The sequence below is a fragment of the Rhinopithecus bieti genome, unplaced genomic scaffold (genome assembly GCF_001698545.2).
Source record: "Rhinopithecus bieti isolate Rb0 unplaced genomic scaffold, ASM169854v2 scaffold_56806, whole genome shotgun sequence".
Classification (NCBI taxonomy): Eukaryota; Metazoa; Chordata; class Mammalia; order Primates; family Cercopithecidae; genus Rhinopithecus; species Rhinopithecus bieti.
Genome location: NW_016823424.1, coordinates 910,051 through 936,521, shown reverse-complemented (window position 1 = coordinate 936,521; position 26,471 = coordinate 910,051). Strand labels below are relative to the sequence as shown.

Here is a 26,471-nt window from a genome sequence, read left to right as displayed (position 1 = left end):
TGGCTTCAGAGGGTGCAGTGTCCCCACCAACTCTTTTCCAAACCTGCCTCAGCCTGCATGGGGCCCCTTTCCCTGGTACTCACTTTGTTTGCTTGAAGGAGAAAATCGAGAAAGAATCTTCCCTCTACCCTCCCTTGTCCCAGCCATCCCTAAAGCAGTCCGGTGTTATGATTCATCCACCTTTTATTTGCTTCAAGGATTTTCCATGGCAACTCAGAGGCCCCGCTCTTCCCATTTGGCTGGATTCCAAGACCATCAAAGATCTATTCAAACCAAAAAAAAAAAAAAAAAAAAAAAAATCAGGATTGAGTGAGGGCAGCTGGTTCCCATTTGGTTCAGCTGTGATCCTGAAGTTTCTGTGTTATGGTGTAGCCTTCATTTCTGGACCATCAGTGGATTTCTCTACCACTTTCACTAGCACCAGCCATGGGCTGCAATTGTACTCTAGTCAAGGACGGAGGGAACAAGAAATAGTTACGGCAGAAACCTGGGCTTGAAAATGCATCTCTCCTTGAGCTGGCACTGTGAGAAGGCCATGGCTGAATGAGGGGGCATTAGAGAGTGAACCTTGGGTCAGGCTGCGGGCCTGGGAAGGCCAAGGGTAGGGCCAGATGGGAAGACAGTCCTCATTGCTGGCCGTGGAGGGAGTGAGCTGTTGGGAGCAAGGGCCTGTGTGGCTGGAGGGTGGAGGTCAGATGTCAGGTAGAACTTTTCTAAAAAGGATGGGAGACATGAGGATGACCAGGATGGCTGTCTCCAGCCTGCTGGACCACCACACCAATGTCTGAAGAAAGGCCAGCGCCTGGAAGAGGCCACTTGCACAACAGGCTCTGTCTCCTCTCTGCCTCTCCAGACCTTTCTTGCTGGTCTCAAGTTTCATTCTGATGCTTCTGCTCCCAGTTTACTCAGCTCAGGATAAGCTGCCCATCCCAGTCTGCTCCAACCTCTCTCCCTCCAAAGTCACGCCCACCCTCCGCATCCCAGCTCCACCTCAGTCCACCACCTCCTGTGTCTCCCAACTCCTCCTTGTCCCCATTGCGTCCTGTGGGGCCCACACCTCCTCCACTGCTCTGGCCACCTCTGAACCAGGGCTTCAAGGAAAGCAAAAGTGGAACTGGGTCCTAGGCACTGTCCAGACACCCCCAACACTGACAGGATCCACCTCCACGGCCTGGAAGTGACAATGGGCCACAGCCTCTGCAGGCAGCCTGCAGTAGGAAAGCCCAAGGAAAAGGGACCCAGCCAGTGCCTGGGACCCAGAGACATCAGGCTTTGGCTGATGGAATATGACAGACGTACCAACAGAAAATGGGCAGGGAGCCTGCAGGGCATCATGGGAGGGTGAAAAAGTGCAGCCGCTGGAGAGGCAGGGGCACAGAGTTCCCATCCGGGGAGGCAGGGCAGTGGTGTGGAAAGAGTGTGGGTTATGGAGAGACAGACCTCACTGGATTCTGGCTCTGCAGCCCTGGGGTTAGTATGTCTCTGCCTTGGGAATAAGAACACCCATCTCAAAGGGATGACGCAGGAGCTGAGCCCAGCCTCCAGAGCCTGGCCCATGGAAGGTGCTCCATAAACATCAGCTTCCATTTCCCCTGCCTGGTACTCTGGGTTTGAAGTGCAGGACAGGCCATGGGGGCGAGGCTCTGCAGATGGAGAGAAGTAGTTGAGCAGTGGCCAAGGCTGGGAGGCCTCCACCACCTCGGCAGGACCCCCAGGTGCCATGGGGAACCTGCTGCTCTCCTCAGTCCATGAGGTGTCCTGAGGGTGCCAACCTCCGTGTCTACAGCCAGCTTGACCCTCTGTGGGGTCTGATAGTTTCGCCTCTGTGCTGCTGTGTCTGGCTTGGCCTGCTGCAGGCACCCTCCAGCTGGGTGTCCCAAAGACCAGCTCCTGTCAGTGTCTGCAGGGAAAGCCTGGAGTCAGAACTGCAGGGAAACCCTGGAGTCAGAGGAGAGACAGGCCATCAGCTCCTGCTGAGTGCAAACAGGTGCCAGGCACATGCTGGGAATATGAAGGTGAAGGCAATCCAGTCTCTGGTGACTGACACTGGGAGAGATGCCAGAAAGGACCAGCAAGTCCTTTCTGTTGGAGTAACTGAAAGAGAGAAGGGCTCTCTCCCAAGCAGCACTGTCTGCACTTGAGGAAACAGACTCTACAGCAAACAAACTATGACTCTCCTCCTCTCCCATAGTCCTGCAACCACAGCCGCCTCTGCCTTTAGATACCTTCCTCACCCCGCCCCAGCCCTGCAGCCCTGCCCCAGGCTCCCTCTTGCACCAAGTGCTCCTGCTCAATGAAGCTGTCCAGTTGCTTGTAGTGCTGTCTTGGGCCAGTCTCTGTCCCCAGCCCAAGAGATGCTCCACCTTGGGATTGACTCACTGACATTTTGTTCCTGCTGGTAAACTAAACGGAGCATTTCCTGCTATATAGTACGGAGGCCACCCTCCATCAGGACACCCGGGTCTTGTGAAGAGTCCCTGCAGCACTAGTCCTCTTCCACATTTACCCTGTGATGGCCTCTTCCTGGAACCTTCCAGGTGGGAGAAGCAGGCAGGTGGCAGCACTGCCAAGGACGAACTCCTGTCCAGATTTGTGAGCCGGAGACCTGCACCCACTCTCCTCCCCGTGGCCCCCTAAAAGGCAGACAATACACAGGGTATCCTTGAGGTCTAGCCCAGGGTGGCTATAGATAGGCTGGGGCTCTGATTCTCAATTTTTTCATCTATATAATGGCCGTAACAACAGTCCTTCACTCCCAGAGCTGTTCTTAGGCAATGGGTATGAAAATGCTTTGTAAACTGTAAAGCAACAGATAGGCACCCATCAGAAGAAAAATATGTACTATTACTTTCTCCACTGGTTACTGTGGCGGACATTACTAATCAATCAAACCATTCTTTCCATCTGTATCTGGATGCTACCACAGCATCCCCCAAATCACAGTTTAGGCTGATGGCTCCCAGCTCTGGCTGCTCATTAGAACCCCTTTGCTGACTTTTAAAATATACCAGTCAGTGCTTAGGCCCTACTTCCAGTAGCCTTACTTAATTGGTTTGGAGTAGAGGCTTAGACATCAGTATTTTTCTAAGTTCCCGGGTTATTTTTCAGTCTGTGTAAACGACTAGTACTCTTGGCAGCCATAATCAAATTACCACACAGATTCACATGGTGGCCACCTTGCCTGCTAGGCATTGTCATTATTCCCTTTCCTCAGATCCCTCACTTGCTCCCAAAATTGTCCATCAAGCCCTGAGCTCTCATGCTGGAACCTGTCAAGCTGATAGCTCAGGCCCCTACCATGGGCCCCAGTGCTGGGTTTCTGAGTCTCCTGCAGGAGGCTCCAGTCTCCAGCACTTTGTTTTGTGGCTCTAGAAAACAGACTCAGAACCCAGGATAACCCTGCCCACTCAGGAGACCTCTGTGAGCCCTGGAGCATAAAGGGAATTCTTCCCTCCCTCCTCAAATCTGTGTGATAAACCAGCATCATCTAGAGAAGCCTCCACCTCCACATTTGGAATCTAGCCACTTCTTTTAGCCTCTCAACTGGAAAATTGTTTCTGCTATCCAACCTCGGTCCCTACTGTTGCAAAGGCAAGAGGCTAGCAAAGGCAGCGGGTGTGCATGGTGACTTCACCGAGGAAAGGGCAATGTCTGTGCCCACTACTGAACACACACACACACATGCATGCACACACACACATGCCTCACCTTATCAACCAAGCTTGCAAACATGTTGTTGAGCCTTATTCCACTTACCCACCTGCTAGATTGTGGTGCTGACAGGTTAATGACAGCCAGGAGTCTCCGGCTCCGACCACCTCCTGGGCAGGGGCTTTTGGGCCTTGCCCTAAGTCCCAGTTACTACTCTAAATGTCCTAGATATCGACTCAGATCATCTGTCCCTTCCTCTGGACCCTCTGTCTTCCTTTTCCATTATACTTGCTCTTCTTGCCCCAAATTCTCATCCTCTGATCCCTCTCTAGCCCAGCCCCAACCCCAGGCCTCCCTGTTCCTCCATGAAACTGAAACCCTCTTCCTTCCCCCAAATGACGTCATTAGTGTGGCTACCGTGAGACTAGATGGCTGCCTACTCACTACAAAGACATTGGTTTCCCACCCACCTGCAAATGCTCTGCACCTCCTACTCCTCCCCTGCCCACCCCAGACACAGAGCTGGCCTGGGGAGTCTGTGTGTTCACTCTCCTTACACCCCTTGCCAAGGCAGGACTGGCCATCACCATAGTGGTTCTGGGAGGTAGGATAAGAGTATGTCTGGGGCAGTGCCAATGCCACAGTCACTGAAATTCATAGCCCACCCCCACCCCATGGCGGGACCCCAGCTCGCTCCTCCGTACTCCAGCCCCGGCTTCTAAGACTTGTTACTTATCTTTCCATCAGAGAGGCCCAGAGTGTGGGACTCCTACCTGCTGACCCCTCAGGAGGCCAGGCCTCTGAGCAGAGAGGAAAGGGCCGGACAAATGCAAATACCTGTGCACTAAGCCCACCTTCCGATGAGGAAAGGTGCAGTCTCAGAAAGAGGCAAGGTCATGTCAGGAACACGACCATTTCTGTCACTGGACACAGTTTGTGCATGTCCATCTGCTGAAGCCTCCAGCCAATACATGCACACGCTTTCTGGGCTTCTCCTTTCCCCCCTCCCTGCCCCTTCTCCCAGACCATGCTCCACACCCCATTTGCCTCCTGAAAATTAACACAGACGTACAGGCTGCATGGGCAATACACAGTGATGTACTTGTGTGTGTGTGTGTCTGTGCTTCGTGCATTCATGAATGTACATGGTGTGCGCTCATGTGAGTGAATTGCGGTGCATGGGTGTATTTTGAATATTCAGAGACCAAGCCATCAGATTGTGCTGTTTATTGAGGATGCAACAGAGGAAGGCTGTTAAGAATAAAGGAAAAGTGAACAGTCCTGCTCTTCTCTGCTTCTGGGTGCAGGTGAGTGGAGAAAAAGGCCTTGAATTGCACTTGGTCCCACTCAGATCTGAGACTGAGCTAGATGTAGGGGTGGGGGCTGGGCCACTCTGGATTGTTTGTCCTTCAGTCCTCCTTTTCTTGAACCTAGAGCCAGCTCCTAGCACAGGCAGGAGCTATGCTAGGCCTCAGTGTGTGCAGGGCCTTGGGCAGAGACCCAGGGAGCACAGCAGAGTAGTTAGCAACTGAGCCAGAGGCGGGGTAGAGGAGGAAAGCTGGGAGCCAGGACCTGGGCTGGTGGTGTAGCCGGGGGACCGCAGCCAAGGAGTGAATACGGTGTGTGCAGGGAGGAATTTCACCAAGTTTGGTCATCCAGGCCTTCCCAGGCTCAGGAAGACACAGACTTGGAGAATCGGGTGGCCAAGGCCAGTGCCAGGTGTATGGGAGCAGGACCAGCAGTGTGGAGATGGAGCTGAGAGTGGGCTATGGGAAGTACAGTGTGGGATCCAGAGCCAGGTCATGGAATGAGGCAGGGCCCGGGGCAGTCTTCTCTACCGACTGGCTTTCTTGGAAGGGGCACTCAGGCTGGAACCCTTCCCCAGGGTGTCTTTGTAATCGCTGGCACTGCCCCGGCTCCTGCCCTCCCCACCTCTCACGCTGCACACTCCAGAGATGCAGCTGCTGCTGTTGGCCACGTAGCCGCCGCTGACCGTGCTGGGCCGGAAGCCATAGCCACTGCCGCCACTGGTGCTGCTGATGATGGCTGCAGGAGGAGCCGAAGCCAACACCCACTCAGGCAGAGAGCTAGGGAGGCCTCCTTTACCCAGGGCAGACAGGGCTCTTCTTGGAGGAATTGAGGGGGGAGGCGCACATCGCTCCCTCCCCCTGGGGAGAATGTACCAAAGACAGCTTCCCTTGTGCTCTGACCTTGGCTTGCTCGGCTTATACCCAGTCTGGCTGAGTCTTGCCCCATTAATGCTCAGTGGCCCAACTCCTTGATCCAGGTACCAATACCCCTATCTGTCCTCCTGGACACCCATCCACTGCCCTTTCTATTAGCCTTTTTGCTAAACTTTCCAGCCTCCAATCTTTCCCTCCTGCTAGCTGTCCCACAGCAGGCATCTTTCCCAAGCTCTGGTTTAACTCTTTTAGCCCCGCTAAGCAATGCAGTGATCTGACATGGCCAGCTTGACCTCTGAGATCCCTCATTCTCTCATTCCCTCAGCCCTCCCTACTTCCCTAGCCCAGGTCTGATTGCAGTTTGCAAACCTGACCCCCTAAGCCTCACACAGACCCATGCATCATTTTTCTGCCACATGACCCTTGTTTTCCCATGACAATAGCTTTCTCTTGCTGCCATCCCCTAGGAACAGAAAGTCGGAGGGATAAGAATGAAGGAGGCCTGGCCTGGGAGTCAGGAAAGCCGATTCTGGCCATGGCTCTGCCATCTGGCTTTGTGATCTCAGGCAAAACTTTTCCCTCTCTGGTTCTTAGATCCCTCATCTACACACACAGGGTATCACTAAGGTCCTTTCCAGTCTGCAGATTTTACAGTTTTAGGTCAAACCATACAAATACTTACAGATGCTGACAGGGGAGGGAAATTCTCCTGACATCCTGTTAAGGAGAGAAATAAAATAAGAGAGAGAAGTCATTCAGCTCACAGTCTCTTCAAAGCTACTGCTGTCCCCAGCCTGATGTGGGTTTTTGAACCCAACAGGCACCTGTTGAAATTCCAAAGTTTCTTTGATATAAATAGACCCTGAGAAGTTTTGGAGACTACCGCCGAATCTTTGGGGTAACCAGACAGTTAGACAACAGTTTACAAGAGGTGCACACATGGGGGCAGTGTATCTGCCTCCCATGTGTCAAGTCCACACACCAGCCTGCCCATCCCTGTAGAGCCCTGGGGAAGCTGGGGTGGCGGCCCCAGCACACCCTCAACAAGCCCATGTTGCACATGGACAGATGAAGAAGAGAGAACAAGAACGCTTAATAGAGTAATGGGTTTTTGCAGGGAGCAGGGTTGTGGATATTTCTAGTATGCCCGGGAAGAATGAGCAAATCTGTGTAGCTTACCGCATAGCACAGTGCCTAAGCAAGCTCTCACAGTCTATTATGAGTGGATACTCATGTCCACTCGTGGTAGTATTATTACTATCGTTATTTCTATCCTCATCACCCCACCACTTCCTAAGAACTCGTGTCTTCTGGATTGAGATGTGTTAGGGTTTCTCCTTTGGGTCTTCCCAAACCCCTGGGGTCCTCCTGCCTGGGCACGCCCCACCCACCTGCACTCCTCGCTCTCCAGCAGCTTGCGGTAGGTGGCGATCTCCATGTCCAGGGCCAGCTTCAGGCTCATGAGCTCCTGGTACTCGCGCAGCATCCGCGCCAGCTCCTCCTTGGCCTGGTGCAGGGCGCCCTCCAGCTCGTCCAGCTTGGCCCGGGCATCCTTCAGGGCATTGTCTCCCCGCTGCTCAGCATCAGCAATGGCCGTCTCCAGGTTGGAAGCCTAAGGAAGGAATTGGTGAGGTCGAAAAACTGGGAGGAGCCACTGCGGCTATCCATATCCAAATCCCTCTGGGTCCTTAGAGAGAGGCCCGTCTCCACCCTACACACCACCACACTTCTTTTGCAGCCAGAGCCCGTTCTGGGGCTGGCGCATCCCTCCTTAGCTGTAGCCCCATTCCCTGTGTTGGATGTGTGGGTGATGGAAATCATGCAGCCCTGCCCTCCTGAGCGCCACTTTAGTTCAGCATAAAGACATTTATTCAGCCATATTGTACCAAGGGCACAAAATGAATGACAGTAATGCTCTTGAGTTGTTTAGGTCAGGGAGGAGAGATGGTTGAATACACTGTGTTGGCAGACGCAAGGGCAGCAGCTGCCCAGGAGCATGGCACCACAGATGAGGGGGACAAGGAAGGGCATACCTCAGGAGCAACTATTATTTGCCAAGCACTTAGTGTATGCCAGCACCATGCTCAATACTGTACATACCATTGACATAAGTTAGCTCATTTAGTCCTTACAACACCTTGTGACGTGAGCAGAAGTAACCTGTCCAAGGTCACGAAGCAACTAAGTGTTAAAGCCCACAAGAGAATAGAAGGAGCACTGGACTAGGAGTCAGGAGACCTTGATTCAGATCACAGCTCTGCCACTTACCAGCTGTGTAACCCCCTTATCCTCTCTGAGCCTCAGTTTCCTCATCTGTAACAACAGCGAGGGCAACTGTTGCCTCTCAGGGTCTTGGTGAGGATGAAGTGTGGTCCAAGAATAGGTGCCGCTGCCATTGTTATCATATATGTACATCTTGTGCCTCACCTACAAGCCGAGGCTATATCCTATATTCCTGGGAGCAGTCCCTAGCCAGTCCTTAACAAGGCACCTTAATGGGTGCTCCTTGAGCCCATTTCTCCATCTCGGTCATTAACTCCACAGATGTTTATCAAGCTGCGACTATGTGCCAGGCACTGTGCTAGATGCTGGGGAAACAGGGCACAAAGCGGCCAGCTCCCTGCCCCCTTTCAGTCTAGTGGCAGTGTCAGTAATAACAGGAAGTGTGACAAGTACGGGGAAGCACAGGTGCAAGGAAGGCACATCGCTGGGGGGAGGTCCTAGCCCAGTGCCGAGGAGGCTTCCTAAGGAGGGGCTTCGAGGCCGAGGTCCTTGGAGTGAGTCAGAGATCAGTAGCCCCCAGGGACGTCCTGCTCCAGGTGTTTGAGGCAGTGACCTCACTGGTCTCCTCTCTTCTCCCAGGCAGCAATCTGGGAAGCCGATGTTCTCAGCAGCTCATCTCCCCTCCACTCATGCTTCCCTGCACTTGACCACAGGCCAAGGCCAAGGTGCTCTCACCTGCTTCTTCACATTCTCGATCTCTGAACGGATTCTCTGGATAAGCCGAGTGAGCTCCGAGATTTCATTCTTGGTGTTTTTGAGGTCGTCCCCATGCCGGCCAGCTGCCAGCTGCAGCTCCTGGAACTGGGGACCCCAAAGTGCAGAGTCATGAATGTGTCGTGGGAGTGCATGTATCTCGGGGTCAGAACACAGCAGACACTTACCGGGACACTGCCTCTATTCTGGGCATGATCTGTCCCCGTCTGCTGCCTGCTGGCATCACCCTCCCTGGCCCCGCCTCAGCCCAGCTCACCTTGGTCTGGTACAGGGCCTCAGCCTCGGCCTTGCTCTTCAAGGCGATCTCCTCATACTGGGCGCGCACCTCGTCGATGATGCTGTCCAGGTCCAAGTTCCGGTTGTTGTCCATGGACAGGATGACGGACATGTCACTGATGTGGGACTGGATCTGAGTGATTTCCTGCAGGGGACATAGGGATGGTCTCTCAGCTCAACCACTGTCAGAGGCCAACCACCTCCCTCACACAAGATGAGCAAATTCTGGTGATGCCATCTTGGAGGCTGGAACCCAGGGCTGTTGCCTTCCAGGGTTGTTTGCTTTGCAGCAAAGTAAGTTCCCTGCTGGGCCCAGACAGATTCCCACTGCCATGTAGCAAGGGCCTGGCCCATTCCCTTCCCGCTCAGAGGGTGGAGACTGAGGAGACTTGCAAGGCTGATGCAGGAGATGGATGGCTAACTGAGGGGTCTCACTGAGGGCTGGGGCCTCCATGTCTCCCGCAGCCCCTAGAATAGAGTTTAACCCACCAGCCTTCCCCAGATGAACCGAGTGGACAGACAGACTTACGGCTTCAAAGAGACACCTGAAGAACTTGATCTCCTGGTCCATGGATTCCACCTTGGCCTGCAGCTCCACCTTATTGGCGTAAGCCGCATCCACATCCTGAAAGATGCCCCGCCATCCCCGTCACTGCCGGTACAGCCAAGAAGGCAGCAGCCACCCCTGCCTGGCTCCCTGCGTGAGGAAGGAGTCACTCTCTTCTCTTTACCTTGCCTTGGGAAAGGAGATAAAGGAGCAAAGGCCCAGCCCCACCCCACCCCACTCTGGGAATCTGAAGTGCCTGTGGTGGCTGAGCCGGGTCCCAGGGCTGCAGGGGAGCCCCTGAGTCTTGTCCTCTGTATTCTTCTCTGTGTTCGAACCACAGCCCCATTGGACATGCAGTCAGGCGTCCTCTCACTGGCACTCTCCCTGTCTTTTCATTCTTTTTTCTGGATAGTCTTTCATCAAGCTTTTCTCTGCCTTCACCTCACTCTTCCTGAATCAGTTTACCTCAAGGGGGGCTAACAGAGCACCTTAGCTGGCTCCATTCCTCCAGGTCCCAGGCCAGCCCCCAGGATTCAGGGCCTGCCTTCCTCTCACCTTCTTGAGCAGCACAAACTCGTTCTCTGCTGCTGTCCGCTTGTTGATTTCCTCCTCATACCTGTGGGAATGCGAGGGCCCATTGGTTAATATCTCTCACTAAAAGCTCTTGCTTGCACAGGGCAGAGTTTGAGCAAGGAGCAGCATATCCATCAGAAGATACAGGTGCTGGGGGCCGCAGAGTACTGGGCAGGGGTGAGTTGAGGAAGGCTTCCTGGAGGAGGGAACATGCTAACCAGTTTGGAAGAATGAGACTGTTGAAGATCCAACTTGGCAAATGAGGAAGGAGCACATGGAGCAAATGCCCTGTGGAACTTTCAGAGGAAGCAAGATGTGAACTGCCCTCCCCAAATTTGAGTACAATTTTGCAAAGGACAAAGTGCTTCAACCTGCATTTTCTCAGTTACCCCTGAGAGCAGTCTTGGAACCAGATGCACTTAACCCTCCTCTTACATGGGAGAGGAACGTGAATGGTTTCCCCAAACAGTCCCTAAACTCAGAGCCAGAGATAACCCTCTGCCCACTGCCCAGCTCACTGGGCATTTGTCCTAAGAGTCAGGCCAGAGGCTGGAGGAGCAGAGAGCGAGTGCCAGAGTTTTGTTGGGGTGATTCTGCTTGGTATGACCAAGAACAATGCCCCCCACCGACCTCCAAAATGTTTAAGCTGGGGTGACTGCCAGCGGTCCCTCAGAAGGACAGCAGCAGTTGTCCAGTTACAGGGGGTCTCCCCCTGCTCACCTCTTCTTGTAGTCCTCCACTACGTCCCGCACATTCCTCAGCTCTGAGTCCAGCCTCACCCTGTCCCCGGACAGCGTTTCCAGCTGCTTCCGCAGGTTGCTGATGTAGCCCTCGAGAATGGGCTCTAGGTTGTTCTTGCAGTTGTTCAGGTCCAGCTGCTGCAGCAGCTCCCACTTAGTCTCCAGCACCTGGTTCTGCTGCTCCAGGAACCGCACCTGGAACCCAAATCCCGGAAACTGCTGAACCCCTGTGGTAATAGTCACACGTGTCTCTCACAGGGCATTGTGCAAAGCCTCTATCTGCATTTTCTCCTCGCTAGAGCTGAAGGAGGTGGACAAATCATTACTCTCTGCCGCAAAGAAAAAAATGAGATGCAAAGCAACTTAGCTTCTTTCCAAGGCCCAACAGTTTAAGAAGCAGTGGAGCCCGGAACTGAACCTAGACACGTGTCCCTGTAACCCGTGCATCCAATCACCCAGCACCCACCATGGCCGCACCAACTCAGGGCATGGCTGTGGTTGAAAATACCAGCAGAGAAGCCAGGATGGGTCCATCATTCTGGACAGATTGACCATCCTGAAGAACAAAGTCTGCTCTTCATTTCAGGGCATATCAGAGCTCACTAAGGCTTGGGCCAAGGGCTTCTAGGGATTTTAAATGCCTGGAGCAGGCACCAGCTTCATCTTTGCTTATAGCCTCTCCTCTCCCTCGTTGGTCCTGCTCCCCAGAATGATCTCTACAACGAGCACGACACATGGAACACGATGGACAGATGGAGCTCCTGATCCCATTGCAGCCCCTCACTGAGCCAGGAAACCGACCAGAAGGAGTGGTCCATACACACCTCTTGTTTGGTTTTTGGGGATGGGGAGCACAGTTTTTTAAAATGTGACTTCCCTTAAGCTACATGAGCACAGCTACTGCTCGAATAAGGTTGTCTTCCTCCAAATCAGAAACACAAGACATGGGAAAACTATCTAAGAAACAGTGTTGAGATGGAATTATTCCCTGAAAATTTGTCTCTAGCCCATCATCCAGCATTTGGTCTGGTTTAATCAGTCCTGAATTTTCATGTGATCTACAAAGCTGAGCATTAACCACAGAGTAAACCCTGCATCTGAGACACCACAATACACACCTGCACTACTGAACACATCTGGATGCCAAAAGGATTTACCCGTCTTCTCTGGCTGCCTGAGGTTAAGGGACTGAGCTCTGGAGACTGAAATAATTTGGGAACTGTCCAAGCCTTTCAGCCTCCTTCCCCTCCCTCTGGGCAGACCATCTTTATAAATAAGATGTGACTGTCCTCATGTTCATCTTTCTTCCCATGTCTCCAGACTTTATCCCTCAAGGTTTTGACCACCTGAGCCAAGAATCAGTCCACTCCCATCCCCCAGACCCCAACTCAGAACACTTTGATCTTCCAGATATGAAAAGGCTTAGAAGAATAAGAAGCCACAGAGCCAGTCCTAGCCCCTGAGGCTGAGCCGCGGGCAGCAGGGACTCCTCCAGGCAGGAAGTCTGAGCTGCAGGAGCTAGCTAAGATCTGATGGCCACATGACCGTCTCACCCATAGGCTTTGTCCCGGGTTGACCAGTCCTTAGTGCCTGACTGTCACAGAGCCAACACACCCCTCCAGTCTCCTCCTCTGGGTCTGGAGGCAAAAGGTTGAGGGTCCAGCCTCACCCTTCCCTTTCCCCAAATGACCTTGGGAATGCCATTTACCTACATGCCTTCAGTGACTCATACAATAGGGATAATTATTTATTCTCTGCCAGAAGTCGGGGGCCTATCTGGACTGTATTATCTCTTCAGGTCTCTAGACACCTTTGATTCCTCCCCGAAGCATCCCTCCTCCACCTTCTGGAGATAAGAAATGAGAGTCACAATCACAATCATTTTTGTAGTACTTAGTGTGTGTCAGGCTTATGACAAGATCTTCACCTGCATTTTCTTTTACAAGCCTGACAACAACCCCAAGACAGGGGTTATTATCCCCATTTTAGAGATGAGGAGATGGAGACACAGACAGGCAAATAACCTTCCCAGAGCCACGCAACTGGCCAGTGGTGATGCAAGAGCACTGTGGAGTCCCCTTCCCCAGTGCCCTCTTCTGCCTCTCAAGAAAGTCTTCAACTGACTGGAGCAAATGCCCACAGCAGACATCCATGAATCAGAGGGCTTGAAGTGGCCCCTTCCTGCTGCTCCTGATCCGCTGGGCAAGTGACTAATGGGCAGGACAGCGTGCCAGGGGAGGACAGGCTTCCCTGCTTACTCTGGGTGAGACTGTCTCTCACAGGCCTTTTCTGCACACGGCCTGCAGGCCCAGCAATGGCACCAAGCTAGCCCCCAAGAGGAAGGACCACATCTCCTGCTGGGAGCCCTGAGAAGCCTCTGCCAGTGGAAATTGACCTGCCTCTGTTTTCTCTCTGGAAAGACAACACAGAGAACCTTATACTGGTCACCCTGTTGATGGGTTGTGCCTACCTTGTCCACAGTAAAGGCCTCCTCACATTTAACCTCAATCTCTCCTTCTGTAACAAAACCTTACGTTCCAAGAAGAGAAGAGGAAGGCTGTTCACAGGTTCCCCAGGTCCTGGAAGACCCACCTTGTCGATGAAGGAGGCGAACTTGTTGTTCAGAGCCTTGATCTGCTCTCGCTCCTGGGCACGCACTTTCTGGATCTCGGGGTCCAGCTCCACGTTGAGGGGGGCCAGGAGGCTCTCATTGACGGTAACCTGGTGGATGCCTCCAGGTGGGCATACAGTTGGGCACACAGGCCCCAGGGCCACACTGCCAAACATGCTGCCAGCAAAGCCGCTGGCCCGGCCCCGGCCAAATCCATAGCCTCCACTCTTCCCACTGCCACTGGCCACATTGAGGGAGATGCTCCGGGCTCCCCCCAGGTTGTAGAGGCTCCGACTGCCAAAGCCCCCACTGAGCCCTTTGCTCCCTGCCCGGAAGGAGGATGAGCTGCCCCCCGAGAGCACAGCCGAGCAACCACTGAAGCCCCCCTTGGTGGCAGCTCCTGACTTGCAGGTGAATTGGCGGCTCATGTTGCTGTTGGAGACAAAGCTTAGATGCAGGAGGGAGGAAGGCAAAATCCCAAAAGGTTCGCTAGTTGTAGTGAGGACTGTCAGGTGCCTTTATATGTGCTTGGCACTGGGGCTTGTGGATGGGCAGTCAAGAGCTTAATTCATGGGTTTGGCTTGCCTGGGAGCAAGAAGTCATTTTCTCTATGCTGAGCTAGAGATCAAGCCCTCCCCACCTCTGAAACAACATTTAACCTTCAAATTGCTGGGCTTGCAAGCTTTGCTCATGTAATTTGGGTCTTATCTAATTAACCTGCTGTTATAGAGTAATTTGCCCCAGGCCCCAGCCTCTCCAGGGGGATGTCACTGGCACTGCGCCATCCCTATCCTGATTAATCTTCTCTGGGTTGTTGGCTTCCTCCTGGGGATACAGCAGATGAAGACAGGGTGAGCTTTCGTGGACCGTTCAGGACACTGGGTATAGGACCAGGGCCTCCAACTGTTGTTCTCCTCCTTCCTGGAAAGAGACTGATCATTCAGGCATCACCTCTCCCCAGGCCTCCTGGAAATATAACCCATAGAGGGCAGCTACTCTCACTTATGGGGTATTAGGAGGTGGAGTGACACTCTCCCTAGCATGGGACAGGAGCAGCCCAGGCCAGAGCCAGCCATGGGCACTATCCTCACTTCACCCCTCTCAAACACCCATAATAAAGCAGGCTGGAGGCTTCAAACACTGGAGAAAATGAGGAGGAGAAAAGCAAGATGGAGTTGGGGCAGGTGGCTGAGAAATTCAGGGACTCGACTGGAAGGAGGTACAGAGAAGAAAAAGAGAGAGGCTGGCCCATGGCCTGGAGGGTTGCAGAGATTCCCGGGTGGTCCGTTTCATCATTTCTGTCTCTCTTCCAATGTGTATCTGCTAATAAGACTAGGAACAACTTGAGGACAGTCATCATCTATTAGAGTTCAAATAAAGAAGCTGTTATCAACATGAAACTTAACTCCTATTGCATCTCTCCAGGCCCAAGTGGGCCAAGAACAAGGCTGGCTGAGCCCTCCACAGGAGTGCAAGCCTCCAGGCAAGCTCAGGCCAGAAAGACCCAATGGGGTGACCCAGTAAGCATGATGTCATTCTACTCCAAACAGTCCTTTGATGTCAGCCCCAGAGATGCTGCAGGCCCTGCATCCTAGTCACTGGCTCCCATGATGGGCCCCAGCTACTCCCATGATCTCCGTTGCCACTGCAGCCCTATTCAACCCAAGGCAGCTCTGTCCCTGAAGATCACTCTTGCCCAGAGATCCCTGCTGGAGCCCCATGGGTGAGCTGCAGCTCTTGGCTGGGTGGGGCACTGGGGGGAAGAAAATCTGGAGACAGGCTGGTTTGGGGCTCTCTCTCACATTGTTTAGGGGAAGAGCCTGGACTCCAGTCCCTCCCACTCCTCTGCATTCCTTCCTCTACTCTTGCCCCTGCCATTTTGTCTTCTTCATTCTTACTAAAACCACCAGAAGTTTTCTATCCTTCCTTTCTGTCTTTCTCACCTTCCCTCCTCATCCCTCTCCATCCCTCCTCATCCCTCCCATCCATCTTCCCTCCGTTCTTCCCTCTCAGCCTTTCGCCATCTCTTGTTTTGTCACTTCCCTATCCTGCTCTCCTCCAGGAGGTCTTCCTGCACCCACACTGGCCAGGTCTGAGCTCTCCTCACCTCCTTCCGCTCTGAACACATCCTTAGCACGTGCTGGAGGGGCTGCAACTCTGTGACAGCTTCCATGGGGCTCCTCTGAAGCCATGTCACATGTCATCTTAGTTTTTCTTTGTAAGGCTAGTAAAGTCTTCTCCAGATTAGAGACCACTTAGTGTACTCTGAGTTGGAGCAGGGACCCCCTCTTAGGGGCCTGCAGGTCCCCTCAAGCATGGAAATAAAGGAAAACCTTGAGTTCCTTCAGGGGAAATTCTGGGCACCTTGCTAGCCTGGAGAAATAAATAAGCAACTTGATAAGCAAGAAAGTAACAGTAACCCAAAACAACAGCCACGAAAGCTAGAATCGTGGGATGTTTGGTTCCAATAGAAACTAAAGACAGCATCTTAACATATGTCCCTGAGTTGTTTGTCAGAAACCCAAACCCCACCAATAGGGACGCCTGGGCGCATAGACCTCAGATAAAGGGACACCGGGCACTAAGGTCTGACCACCACTCTTTGTTCTAAATTTCTTTCCAAGGGAACTGGAGACTGTCACACTCACAAACCAGAGGTAACATTCTGTTCTACTGACCCCAAATTTTTAAACAAAGTTTCTCTTCCTTAACAAATTGCAAATTGGAAAATCTTTGAATCTATTTATGATCTGACCTGTAAGCTCCCACTTAAAAACATCCTGACCAAACACCGCATGTCCTCACTCATAAGTGGGAGTTGAACATTGAGAACACATGGACACAGAGAGGGGAACAACACACACCAGGCCTGTTGGGGGATGAGGGGTGATGGGAGGGAACTTAGAGGATGGGTCAATAGGTGCAGCAAACCACCATGGCACACGTGTACCTGTGGAACAAACCTGCACGTTCTGTACAGGTATCCTATTTTTTTTTTTAGAAGAAATAAAGAAAAAAAAAAAAAGACATCCTGCCTTTTTAGGCCAAAGTCAATGCGTAGCCTTCATGTATTGAGTTTTGCCTGCAACTTCTGCTCTGCTGATATTTACCCCGCCTTTAAAGCCTCTGATCTTCAAGCCATCGGGGAGATTGAGACTTCAGCATTAGCTGCCTGGTCGTTCTTGCTTGGTGCCCTGCAAATAAATGCCTTCCTTTCCACTGCTGCAAACCTTTGTGTAGATATCAACAATACTGGATGTCTCATGTCTAATGGCCAGTGTCTTCCTGGGCCGGGCAAGTGGACTCCAGTTTGGTTCTAGAATTCCTGCCTCCCTCCCACCCTTCCTTTCTTCCTTCGGTGGACTTCTACTGAGTGTCTGCTGTATGCTGGCACCATGCTCAGCACGGGGGACACAGGAGTTGGCAGTGTGCACTGAAGACTTGAAGGTTTTCTAGAGCTCTTGTGTGTGGTCCTTCATCTCTGGCTCTGCTGGCTGCATTTCTCAACATGCATGGCAGAGCCCTAGCCCAGCCTTCAGTGTCCCTGCTGCAGCTGCAGCCAACCTGACCCATCCCACAACCTCCTTCTTCGATGCTCCCTGCTCTGGCCAAGGACATCTCACCCACTGGCCCCACCTTCAACTACCTCCAAAATTTTTCCAAGTTATTCTTACTCAGCCTGGAACCCCTTCTCTCCCGATCTCCTCTGACCCCAATCCCACTGCTCTTCTGAACTCCTGCTTAAAACACTGGATTTTGCAGTCTCCCCTCCCCAGTGTCCCGACTCCTCTGTCCATTGACACCCATGTGCAGGTTGCTGTTTCCTAGGGCCTGGGTCCTGGGTCCTGGGGAGGGTCCCATGGCCACAGTCAATTCCTCCCTCTGTGCCTTCCCTGAGAGCCCAGGACCAGCCTCTAAACACCCCCTCCCAGGTACAGGAGAACCAATGAATAGCCCCTTGTTGGAGAAGCAACAAAACAGAGGAGAGTCAGGGCGTCTTTAGGGGGCTTCTAGCTGTGTGTCCACCTGGAGTGGCACCAGGTTGGAGACCAGGCTGCAGGGATCTGAATTCCACACCACCACTCAGCAGCACAGTTTGCTTGGTCTCGCTAAGCCTCAACTTCCCCAGCTGTAAACGGGAAATAAACTCCTGGTAGGATAGTTGTGATGATGACACATATTAATCCATGGAAAGTGCCTACTTTATAAAATACATAATAAATGTTATCAGCAACTAAAGCAGAGAGCTCAGTAGAATTGAGGAATTGGCCTATTCTCCCCTCTCTCGTTTCTCTCCTCTGGACCAGCACATTCCCATGCAGTGTCATCTGATGTTGGAGGAAAGGGAGGGAGTGGGGTTCCCACAGGCCCCAGGCTCAAAGAATCTGTCGACTCAGACCCTCCTTGATATTGGAAAATTCACCGTTAAAAATAAAAATAGTAGGCCGGGTGTGGTGGCTCATGCCTATATCTCAGCACTTTGGGAGGCCAAGGCAGGAGGATCACTTGAGGTCAGGAGTTCAAGACCAGCCTGGCCAACATGGCAGAACCCCATCTCTACTAAAAATATAAAAAAAGAAATAGCCAGGCATAGTGGCTCGTACCTGTAGTCCCAGCTACTCGGGAGGCTGAGGCAGGAGAGTGGCGTGAACCCAGGAGGGGGAGCTTGCAGTGAGCCAAGATCTAATCACTGCACTCTAACCTGGACGACAGAGTGAGACTTCATCTTGAAAAACATAAATAAATAAATAAATAAATAAATAAATAAATAAAACAGCCACCATCTAATAAGTGCTAGCCAAGTACAAAATTCAGTAGGAGGCACTTTACAAACATTATAGCAGATCTTTTGGAATTGATCCTTTCATCAAATATTTATTGAGCACCTACCAAGTGCTGAGGGGCCATAAAAAGTTTCCTGCCCTCAAAGGACTTAGTCTCTGGGTCCCTCCAAATGCCAACACCCCTGGGAGAAGCAGTTCATCAAACTATTAACAAGTGGTTAACACCTTAGCATGAATTAGTTAATCAGACACTGGCCATTAGGCATGAGACACCCAGTGTTTTTGATGAGGCCATTGATACAGAAGGAAGGAGAGTTGGGGACCTCCCACAGGAAGGGAGGGCCTAGGTGGGGCTCCTGAGGTGCCTGTGTTTTTCTGGAGGGAAAAACGGGGAGACTGAAGGAAACCAGGACAGGGCCACAGCTCACCAGGGGACAAAACCCCACTCCCCTAGTCCTGCTTTAACTGAGATCTGGGAAGATTTAGGGGTGGGAGGAGACAACACCCCTGCTTGGGGAGCCCTCTGGCCTAGTGGGGAGGCAGGATGTGAGCTGCCCATCTGACTCTGTCTTTCTTTCACACCCTCCATGGGAGGGGGTCCAGCTTTCCACATGAGAATTGAATTCTGAGCAATGTTTGGGCAGGCGTGGACATCTCTGGGCCAGTTATACCCATCTGTGAAACTGTCAGGGGAATGTGTCATATCAGAGGATCAAACCCCCAAGATACCAGGAACATCTGGCTTGGACATTCAGGAACAAATTAAATGGCTTGTTACGTTACATTTGTGTGGCCCTTGGTTTTATTGCCGCATGTTTTATTTGGCTTACATGTGTAATTTGTAGTTTTCTTTGTATTGTTGTTTCTGTGTCTGTGATGATAACAAGTTTGACACATTTGTGTGTGAGCCCACGGCTCTAATTTGTATCTTGTTCTTTCCTTTCAGCACTCTTGGGTCTGATAAGTCTGGAGAGAAGGCCTCCAAGAGTAAGGCAAGAAAACTAAGTACAATATAAGAGGGTAGTTGCTGGGCAAGTGGATACGGGAATGCATAGACGTGGGGACACTAAACCCTCAAGGGCTGCCTGGAGGACGGAGTTTGGATCCCAGTCTCTTAAAGGAAGAAGGCTTGGATGGACAGGCATGGGCGTGGAGGGCCCTGGGTGGCAGGAGGCAGGTCATTTGTGAGGAAAAGATCCACCAGGCTGGAGCAATTATGAATAAAGGACAACTTTGGGTGGGGGACTCTAGATGCCAGGCTGTGCACATGATGGGGCGAGTTATGGGGATCCGTTGAGGGCTGCTGAGCCAGAGAGGGCCTGAGCAATCCGTGTTCGAGGCAGCAGAATCCAGGTGCTATGTGGACAGGGTTGGTGGGGGTGGAGGGAGGCTGGAGGCACCGAGAGAGGGGCAGGTGGTTCTTTGAGCAAATAATTGTCTCCAAAGTTAGAGAGAATGAGCTGAGCTATTTGGATGACATCAGCCCAGGTTCTGCCAGCCCTCCTCAGCAGATGGACCCAGGAAATGAGCATGTCATCTATGTATCCCCCAGAAGTGCCCCTCCTGGCACCCCCTCATCTTCCAGTGGTTTCAGATGGGCAGGGCATTCAGCCCAAGCCAGCCGATGGAGCACAGTGCCGGGGGCCTGGCCACAACCCACCACTCATCAGGGGACAGGACAGCTGGTCAGCATTTTTGCAGCTGCCAAGGCTGTGGCTGTACCCACCCCAGAGGAGCTGGGATATAAAGGACAGGAGGGCTGTCCTGCCAGGCACGGCTCGCCTCCCATTCTGCTGTATTTCTGACAGAGAAGGGTCATCTGGGGCTGCCCCTCTCCTCATTTCCTCCTCACTCAGCTCCGTGGCTGGGAGCACCTCCTTTGAGCCATGCTCCAGCCCCACGCCAAGCCTCTGGTGAAGTGCATGGACTTGAGACTCTGAGGACCCAGGTCCCAGTCTTGTCTTGGCCACTCACGAACCATGTGACTGTGGGAAGGTCTCCTACCTTCCTAAGCCTCTGTTTTCACATCTCTAAAAATGGGGGTATCAACACCTGCTCCACCTACTCCCCAAGGTGGTTGGGAGGCACCTTGTCAATAAGAATAATGGTGACAATGATAATAATAGTAGTGGTTAACACATATACAATGTGAATGCTGTGAGGCATCCTCAGCGCTTCACATGTATTAATTCACATAATTCTCACAACAGCCCTATGAGGTAGGTACCATTATTGTCCCCACTTTACAGGTGAAGATGCTGAGACACAGGAAGTTAAGCAGCTTACTCAAGAGAGTAGCTCAACCAGGATTTTTTTTTTCTGTCGCCTAGGCGGAAGTGCAGTGGCACGATCTCAGTTCACTGCAACCTCTGCCTCCAAGGTTCAAGCGATTCTCCTGCCTCAGCCTCCCGAGTAGCTGGGGATTACAGGTGTGCGCCACCACACCCGGCTAATTTTTGTACTTTAGAAGAGATGGGGGTTTCACCATGTTGGCCAGGCTGGTCTCGAACTCTTGACCTCAAGTGATCCACCCACCTTGGCCTCCCAAAGTGCTAGGATTACAGGCATGAACCACCGAGCCCAACCCTCAACCAGGATTTGAGCCAGGGTTCAAAGCCAGGCAGGCTGGCTACAGTCTGTGTCCTTAGCCTCCACACCATCCTGGCTTTCTTGAGTGTAAATGTCTAGTGCCCCTGTGTGTCCTGTTCCCAGGTGAGCATGCCCACCTCTAACCCTCACCAGCTCTGGTCTCTGCTCTTTCCTGTCCCTCCGACACCTGAACCACAGTGTGAAATGCTGAGCTCATCACTTTCTATCCCTAATGTGCCCTCCCACTCGATGACTGCCCACATCCCCACTCACCCAGGTGCTCCCCACCCTCAAGAAGTCACCTACCGTCTCTTAAGGCAGTCGTTCTGCATCTATTGCCAAAGCATGGCCCAGGCTGACCCTCATCCTCTCCCCTCTGGAATTCTGGCTGCAGCCTCTTGGGTGATCCTCCCACCAGCCCACCCTATAAGCCCACGGTTTCCAGGATCGACATTTCACACACTCCTGTCTTCCTGTCACAACCCTCCAGCCAGCCACATCTGACCCCTCAGTCCCCTTTTCAGCCTTCTTTGCTCTTTTGGAGAAAATAGATGTGATTTCAGGACCTGGGTGAGGATGGGGTTGGGGATGCTTGTGAGGCCCTGGCATGTTTCTTACGGGCAGCTTCCTTTTTCCTGATGTCATGCTCTGGGCTATTCTCCCAGCCTCCTGCCTACCAAGGCAGGACATAGCTACTCCAAGAAGCCTCCCCTAAGCCCTCCCGAATTCCCCTGGTATCCACCCCTTCCCTGTCAAAGTCAGGCTGCACTTCCTGCCGCTCAGATTCTGGGTGCATCCCTCCACCCCAAAATGACCAAAGGCTCCAGGGCTTGATGCATGAACTGTGAGTGCTGCATGTCTTACCAGCTGATAGATATGTTCCAAGGCATATCAGAAGATGTGTGTGCACATCTGTATGTGAATGGCTGGCAGCAGAACAGGTGTCCAGCCATTATGAACATGGCTGTCCTGGCTGTCCATGGCTGACATCTCTGATTGGTCAGTGCCTGCTTGTACCAGCTGTTAAATGTTTTGCATCTTCCATAGACATCAGCTTTGTGAACCTACAGCCTCATGTCTATGCATGTGTACATGGGTTTCTGATGACAGTGCACCTGATAATTGCTCCCATCTTCTATTAGCTGTTGCTTTCAGACCCCTGAGTCTCTATTATTCTCCATTAGTGGTTTCTAAGAGGGAGCCGATTGTCCCTTTTTCATATATTTTCAATATATTCTTTTTCAATAATAGCTATGAGAGGAGGGAGCAATGCAGTGACTCCCAGCTGGTGACCAAGTGAGGGAATCAAATTCATTTACTCATTCATTTAACATCTCTGAGACCATGAAAGCAGGAGAAGTCATGACAGCTTAGACCTGAAAGAACATCCCTTCCCCAGGGCAGGAACATGGCCAAGGTGACTTTTCAAGGTCACAGAGGATGCATTTCAATGAGACTTTCTCTCCCAATGAACACAGATTACTCAGTTAAAGCCTCCTGCTATGCCAAGTTTGGAACCTACAGAGAATGTTTAGAAAAATCAGAAGATGGGAAGGTTAGAGGCAGAGGGAGAGGCATAGGAAGAAGCTGCAGGAAAGGGTGGATGAGGTCCCAGGAGACAGTGCACAGACACCGATTGCCATATTCTTTTGTGTTCCGTGATCCATTTGACATTTACTAATCAGACTCTCTGTGCCAAGCATTTGCCACATACCGGGATAGAGGAAGACACCAGCCTGCCTTTGAGAACTTCTCAGTCCAGCAGATAGATCTGCCATTGCAGATCCTTGTAGCTTTCATTAAATCCCAGGTGGAGAGAAGATTCCAGTAGTACCTGGGTTTTGTGCTCACTTGAGCTATGAACCAAGATAGTGAGTTTGGGAACTTAAGCAAGATTTTGAGTGTCCACTTAAAATCCTAATCCAAGAATCCAAGTCACTGTGCAGAGGCCATGACCCTGGCAAAGAAAAGAAATATTGCAGTTTGTTGGCCTCGCATGCTTCAGCTCAACAGGCATCAGCAAGGGCTGTGAGAGCCACTCAAGGGCACTGAGTTGCTCTTCATGACCAAAGTCTGAGACTCAGGTGGTTAGTTAAGCCAGCACTTAATTAGCCGAGAGAAAGCCAGTGGTTGCCCTCAGCTGGGTGGCGGCCAAGTGTCCAGAGACATAGTCAGCTCTTGGCCATCAAAAGTCCAGCTCCCCCAGGCTTGCCTTGGCCAGTCAAAACAAGGGTAAGTGGTGTCTGTCCCCCTGCTGGCCCTGGACAACTCTGTCTTTATGCCAGGCTGCGATTTGCCATGTGGTAGGGAAGGCTGAGAGCAAAGTCCAGGGATACCGTTTCTCTGGCTTTTTCTCTGCTGCACTCCCAAATTTTCTTTTATTTTTTATTGGGGTGAGATTCACATAACATAAAATTAACTATTTAAAGTGAGCAATTCAGTGGCATTTAGTATGTTCACAATGTTGTGCAACCATAACCTCTGTCTAGTTCTAAAACATTGTCATTACCCCAAAAGAAAGTCCTGTGCCCACTAGCACTCGCCCCATTTCCCCTTCCCCAACTCCTGCAACCACAAATTTGCATTCTATCTGTATGAATTTACCTATTCTAGACACTTCATGTAAATGGAAGTACATAATGTGTGGGGTTTTTTTGTTTGTTTGTTTGTCTTCTTTCCCTTAGCATAATGTTTTTGAGATTCATCCACATTGTGGAATATATCACTAAGTCATTCCTTTTTGTGGCTGAATGATATTCCATTGAAAGTATATACCACAATTTTTTTTTTCTTTCATTGATGGACTTTTGAGTTGTTTCCACATCTGGCTATGGTGAATAGTGCTGCTGTGAACATGCATGTGCATGTGTATGTTTGAACACCTGGTTTTAATTTTTTTTTTAATGAGACAGGGTCTTGTTCCGCCACCCAGGCTGGAGTGCAGTGGCACAATCACGGCTCACTGCAGCCCTGAACTCCCAGGCCCAGGTGATCCTCCCAGCTCAGCCTCCCAAGTAGCTGGCACCACAGGCATGCATCACCATGCCTAGCTTTTTTTTATTTAAGAGACAGGGTCTCCCTGTCTCCCTTGCCCTGGGTTGCCCAAGGGCAACCTCCCTTGCCCAGATTGATCTCAAACTCCTGGGTTCAAGCGGCCCTGCAGCCTCTGCCTCCCAAAGTGCTGGGATTACAGGGATGAGCCACTGGGCTCAGCCATGTTTTCAATTATTTTGGCTTTATATCTAGGAGTGGAATTGCTGGGTCATATGGCAAATCTGTTTAACTCTTTGAGGAATTGCCAAACTTTTCCACAGTGACTGAACCAGTTTACATTTCCAACAGCAATGTGTGAATGTTCAAATTTCTCCACAATCTCATGGCATTCATTATTTTCTGTTATTTTTATTATAAATCATCCTGGTGGGTATAAACTGGTGCCTAGTTATGGTTTTGGTTTACATTTCCCTGATGACTAATTATGTTGAGCATCTTTTCCTGTGCTTCTTGGCCATTGTGTATCTTCTAAAGTAAGTTTATTAAAATTACTTTCTCTTTTGTTAACTGAGTTGTTTGTTTTTTTATTGTTGAGTTGCAAGAGTACTTTATATATTCTGGATACTAGACCCTTATCAGCTCTATGATTTTCCAATATTTTCTTTCATTTGGTAGGTTGTCTTTTCACTTTCTTGATAATGTCCCTTACTGTAAAGAAGTTTTTAACTTTGAGGAAGTCCAATTTATCTAGTTTCTCTTGTGTTGCTTGTGCTTTGGGTGTCATATCTAAGAATTCATTGCCAAATCAAGGTCACAAAGATTTCCCTCTAAATTTTTTCTACGAGTTTTATGGTTTTAGCTCTTATATTTAAGTTGTTGATTCACTTTGATTAATTTTTGTATATGGTGTAAAATAGAGATTCAACCTCATTCTCTGGCATGTGGATACCTCACTGTCTCACCACCGTTTGTTGAAGAAACTATTCTTTCCCTTATTGAATGGTCTTGGTACCTAGGTCAAAATGGCCATAACTATAAATAATTGAAATTAACAATCGCCTGTGGTCCTGCCTCCATGATTTCTCTTCTTGAGCTTCAAAGTACTCTCTAACTGAGTCCAAAAGCAAGAGCACAGTCACTCCTGTGCACCTCTCAGCATCTTCATAATCCCAGGTGGCAGAGAATCTCTCATTTCTCAGGTGGACTCGCTGCAGCCAGGGAGGCTGCTCCTACTGCCCACCTCAGCACTCTAGCAGAGGACACACTGTATCACATCTGCTTAGCCCTGCATCCCTGCATCCAGAGCCACGTGCACATGCAGCCGTCACAGCCCAGCAGCACCAGCTCAGGTGTGCCCAGTAGTCAGGGGCATGCTGCACGGCAACCCTGAGAGAGGTGATTTCACGGAGGCTCATGTATTAATATTTCTCCAAAGGCCATTTCAGGTTGTGGGTCTCATTCCCTTTCTCACCTCAGCCCCTCTTACTGGGTCCCTCACTGGGAATGAGGTCTTTTGGGAAAGACAGAGCATCAATGCTAAGAAGGGCCTTAAGGGTATCTGGTCCAAAGGCTCTAAACCTGGGGTGCATGACCCAGGGAATCCATGGATGAGCTGTGGGGATCTGTGAACCTCTGGACATGCAGTAGACTCTGTCCACATTTCAGGGAAAAGATCCATGGCTTTCATCAGCCCTCAAAACGTTCATGACTTACAAGGTTAAGAACCACTGTGTATAACAGGTGACTAGTTAGTGGTAGAGCTGGAATGGAGCCTCCCATAACTCCCAGAGCACTAGTTCAGTATCCACAGTGGCGGCAGTGGTGACATCAGAGGGAGACATTTGGGCAGAAAGCCCAACACACTCTTGGGCTCTTGTGCTTCCCACGGTTTATTGCACCCTGGCACACACAGACGAGGACCTCCTTAATACATGAAAGGCACAGGGAGGTGAATGGAGGCCACTTCTTAGGCCAGAGGCCCCATCCTCCCAAGGCCCATCCCCATTATCCTGATACCTGTAGAGGTGAACATCTTCGGGCACACCTGTGACCCAAGAACAATTTGAAAGCTGCTAAGATGGCTAGACTCTGGCGGCCACAGCAAATCCACCCAGCCCCACTGCAGATTAAGCATCTCTAATCCAAAAGTCTGAAATCCAAAGTACTCCAAAACTTTTGGGCACTTTATTTAAAATTTGTATAAAATTATCTTTAGTCTATGCAGAAGGTATATATGAAACATAAATGAATTTCATGTTTTGATTTGGGTTCCATCCCCAAAATATCTCATTATGCACATGCAAATATTTCAAAATCCAAAGTCAGAAATGTTTCTGGTCTCAAACATTTTGGATAAGGTATACCCAATCTGTACTGACTTTGGAAAATCTGAGATCTCCCACCCCTTACTAAATAAGCACATGAAAGCCTGTGTCCAAATTACTATGTTGCTGTGATTTAAATTATCTCTCCAGGAGCCTATGTGTCCATCTTTCTGGTTATTTAATTAAACTCTCCTCCTCCTCC

The 26,471-nt window shown here is 51.0% G+C and overlaps 1 protein-coding gene across 1 annotated transcript; it reads right to left on the bottom strand.

Moving 5' to 3' along the window:
• Nucleotides 1–4,865: 4,865 nt before the first annotated feature.
• Nucleotides 4,866–14,069, bottom strand: LOC108521559 (keratin, type II cytoskeletal 71). The gene is made up of 9 exons (XM_017861433.1): nt 13,560–14,069; nt 10,948–11,162; nt 10,210–10,270; nt 9,637–9,732; nt 9,088–9,252; nt 8,793–8,918; nt 7,226–7,446; nt 6,517–6,551; nt 4,866–5,697 (listed from the first exon to the last, which is right to left on the bottom strand). The coding sequence occupies exons 1-9, from the start codon at nt 14,004–14,006 to the stop codon at nt 5,486–5,488; spliced, it is 1,578 nt and encodes a 525-aa protein (XP_017716922.1). The 5' UTR covers nt 14,007–14,069; the 3' UTR covers nt 4,866–5,485.
• Nucleotides 14,070–26,471: the final 12,402 nt, after the last annotated feature.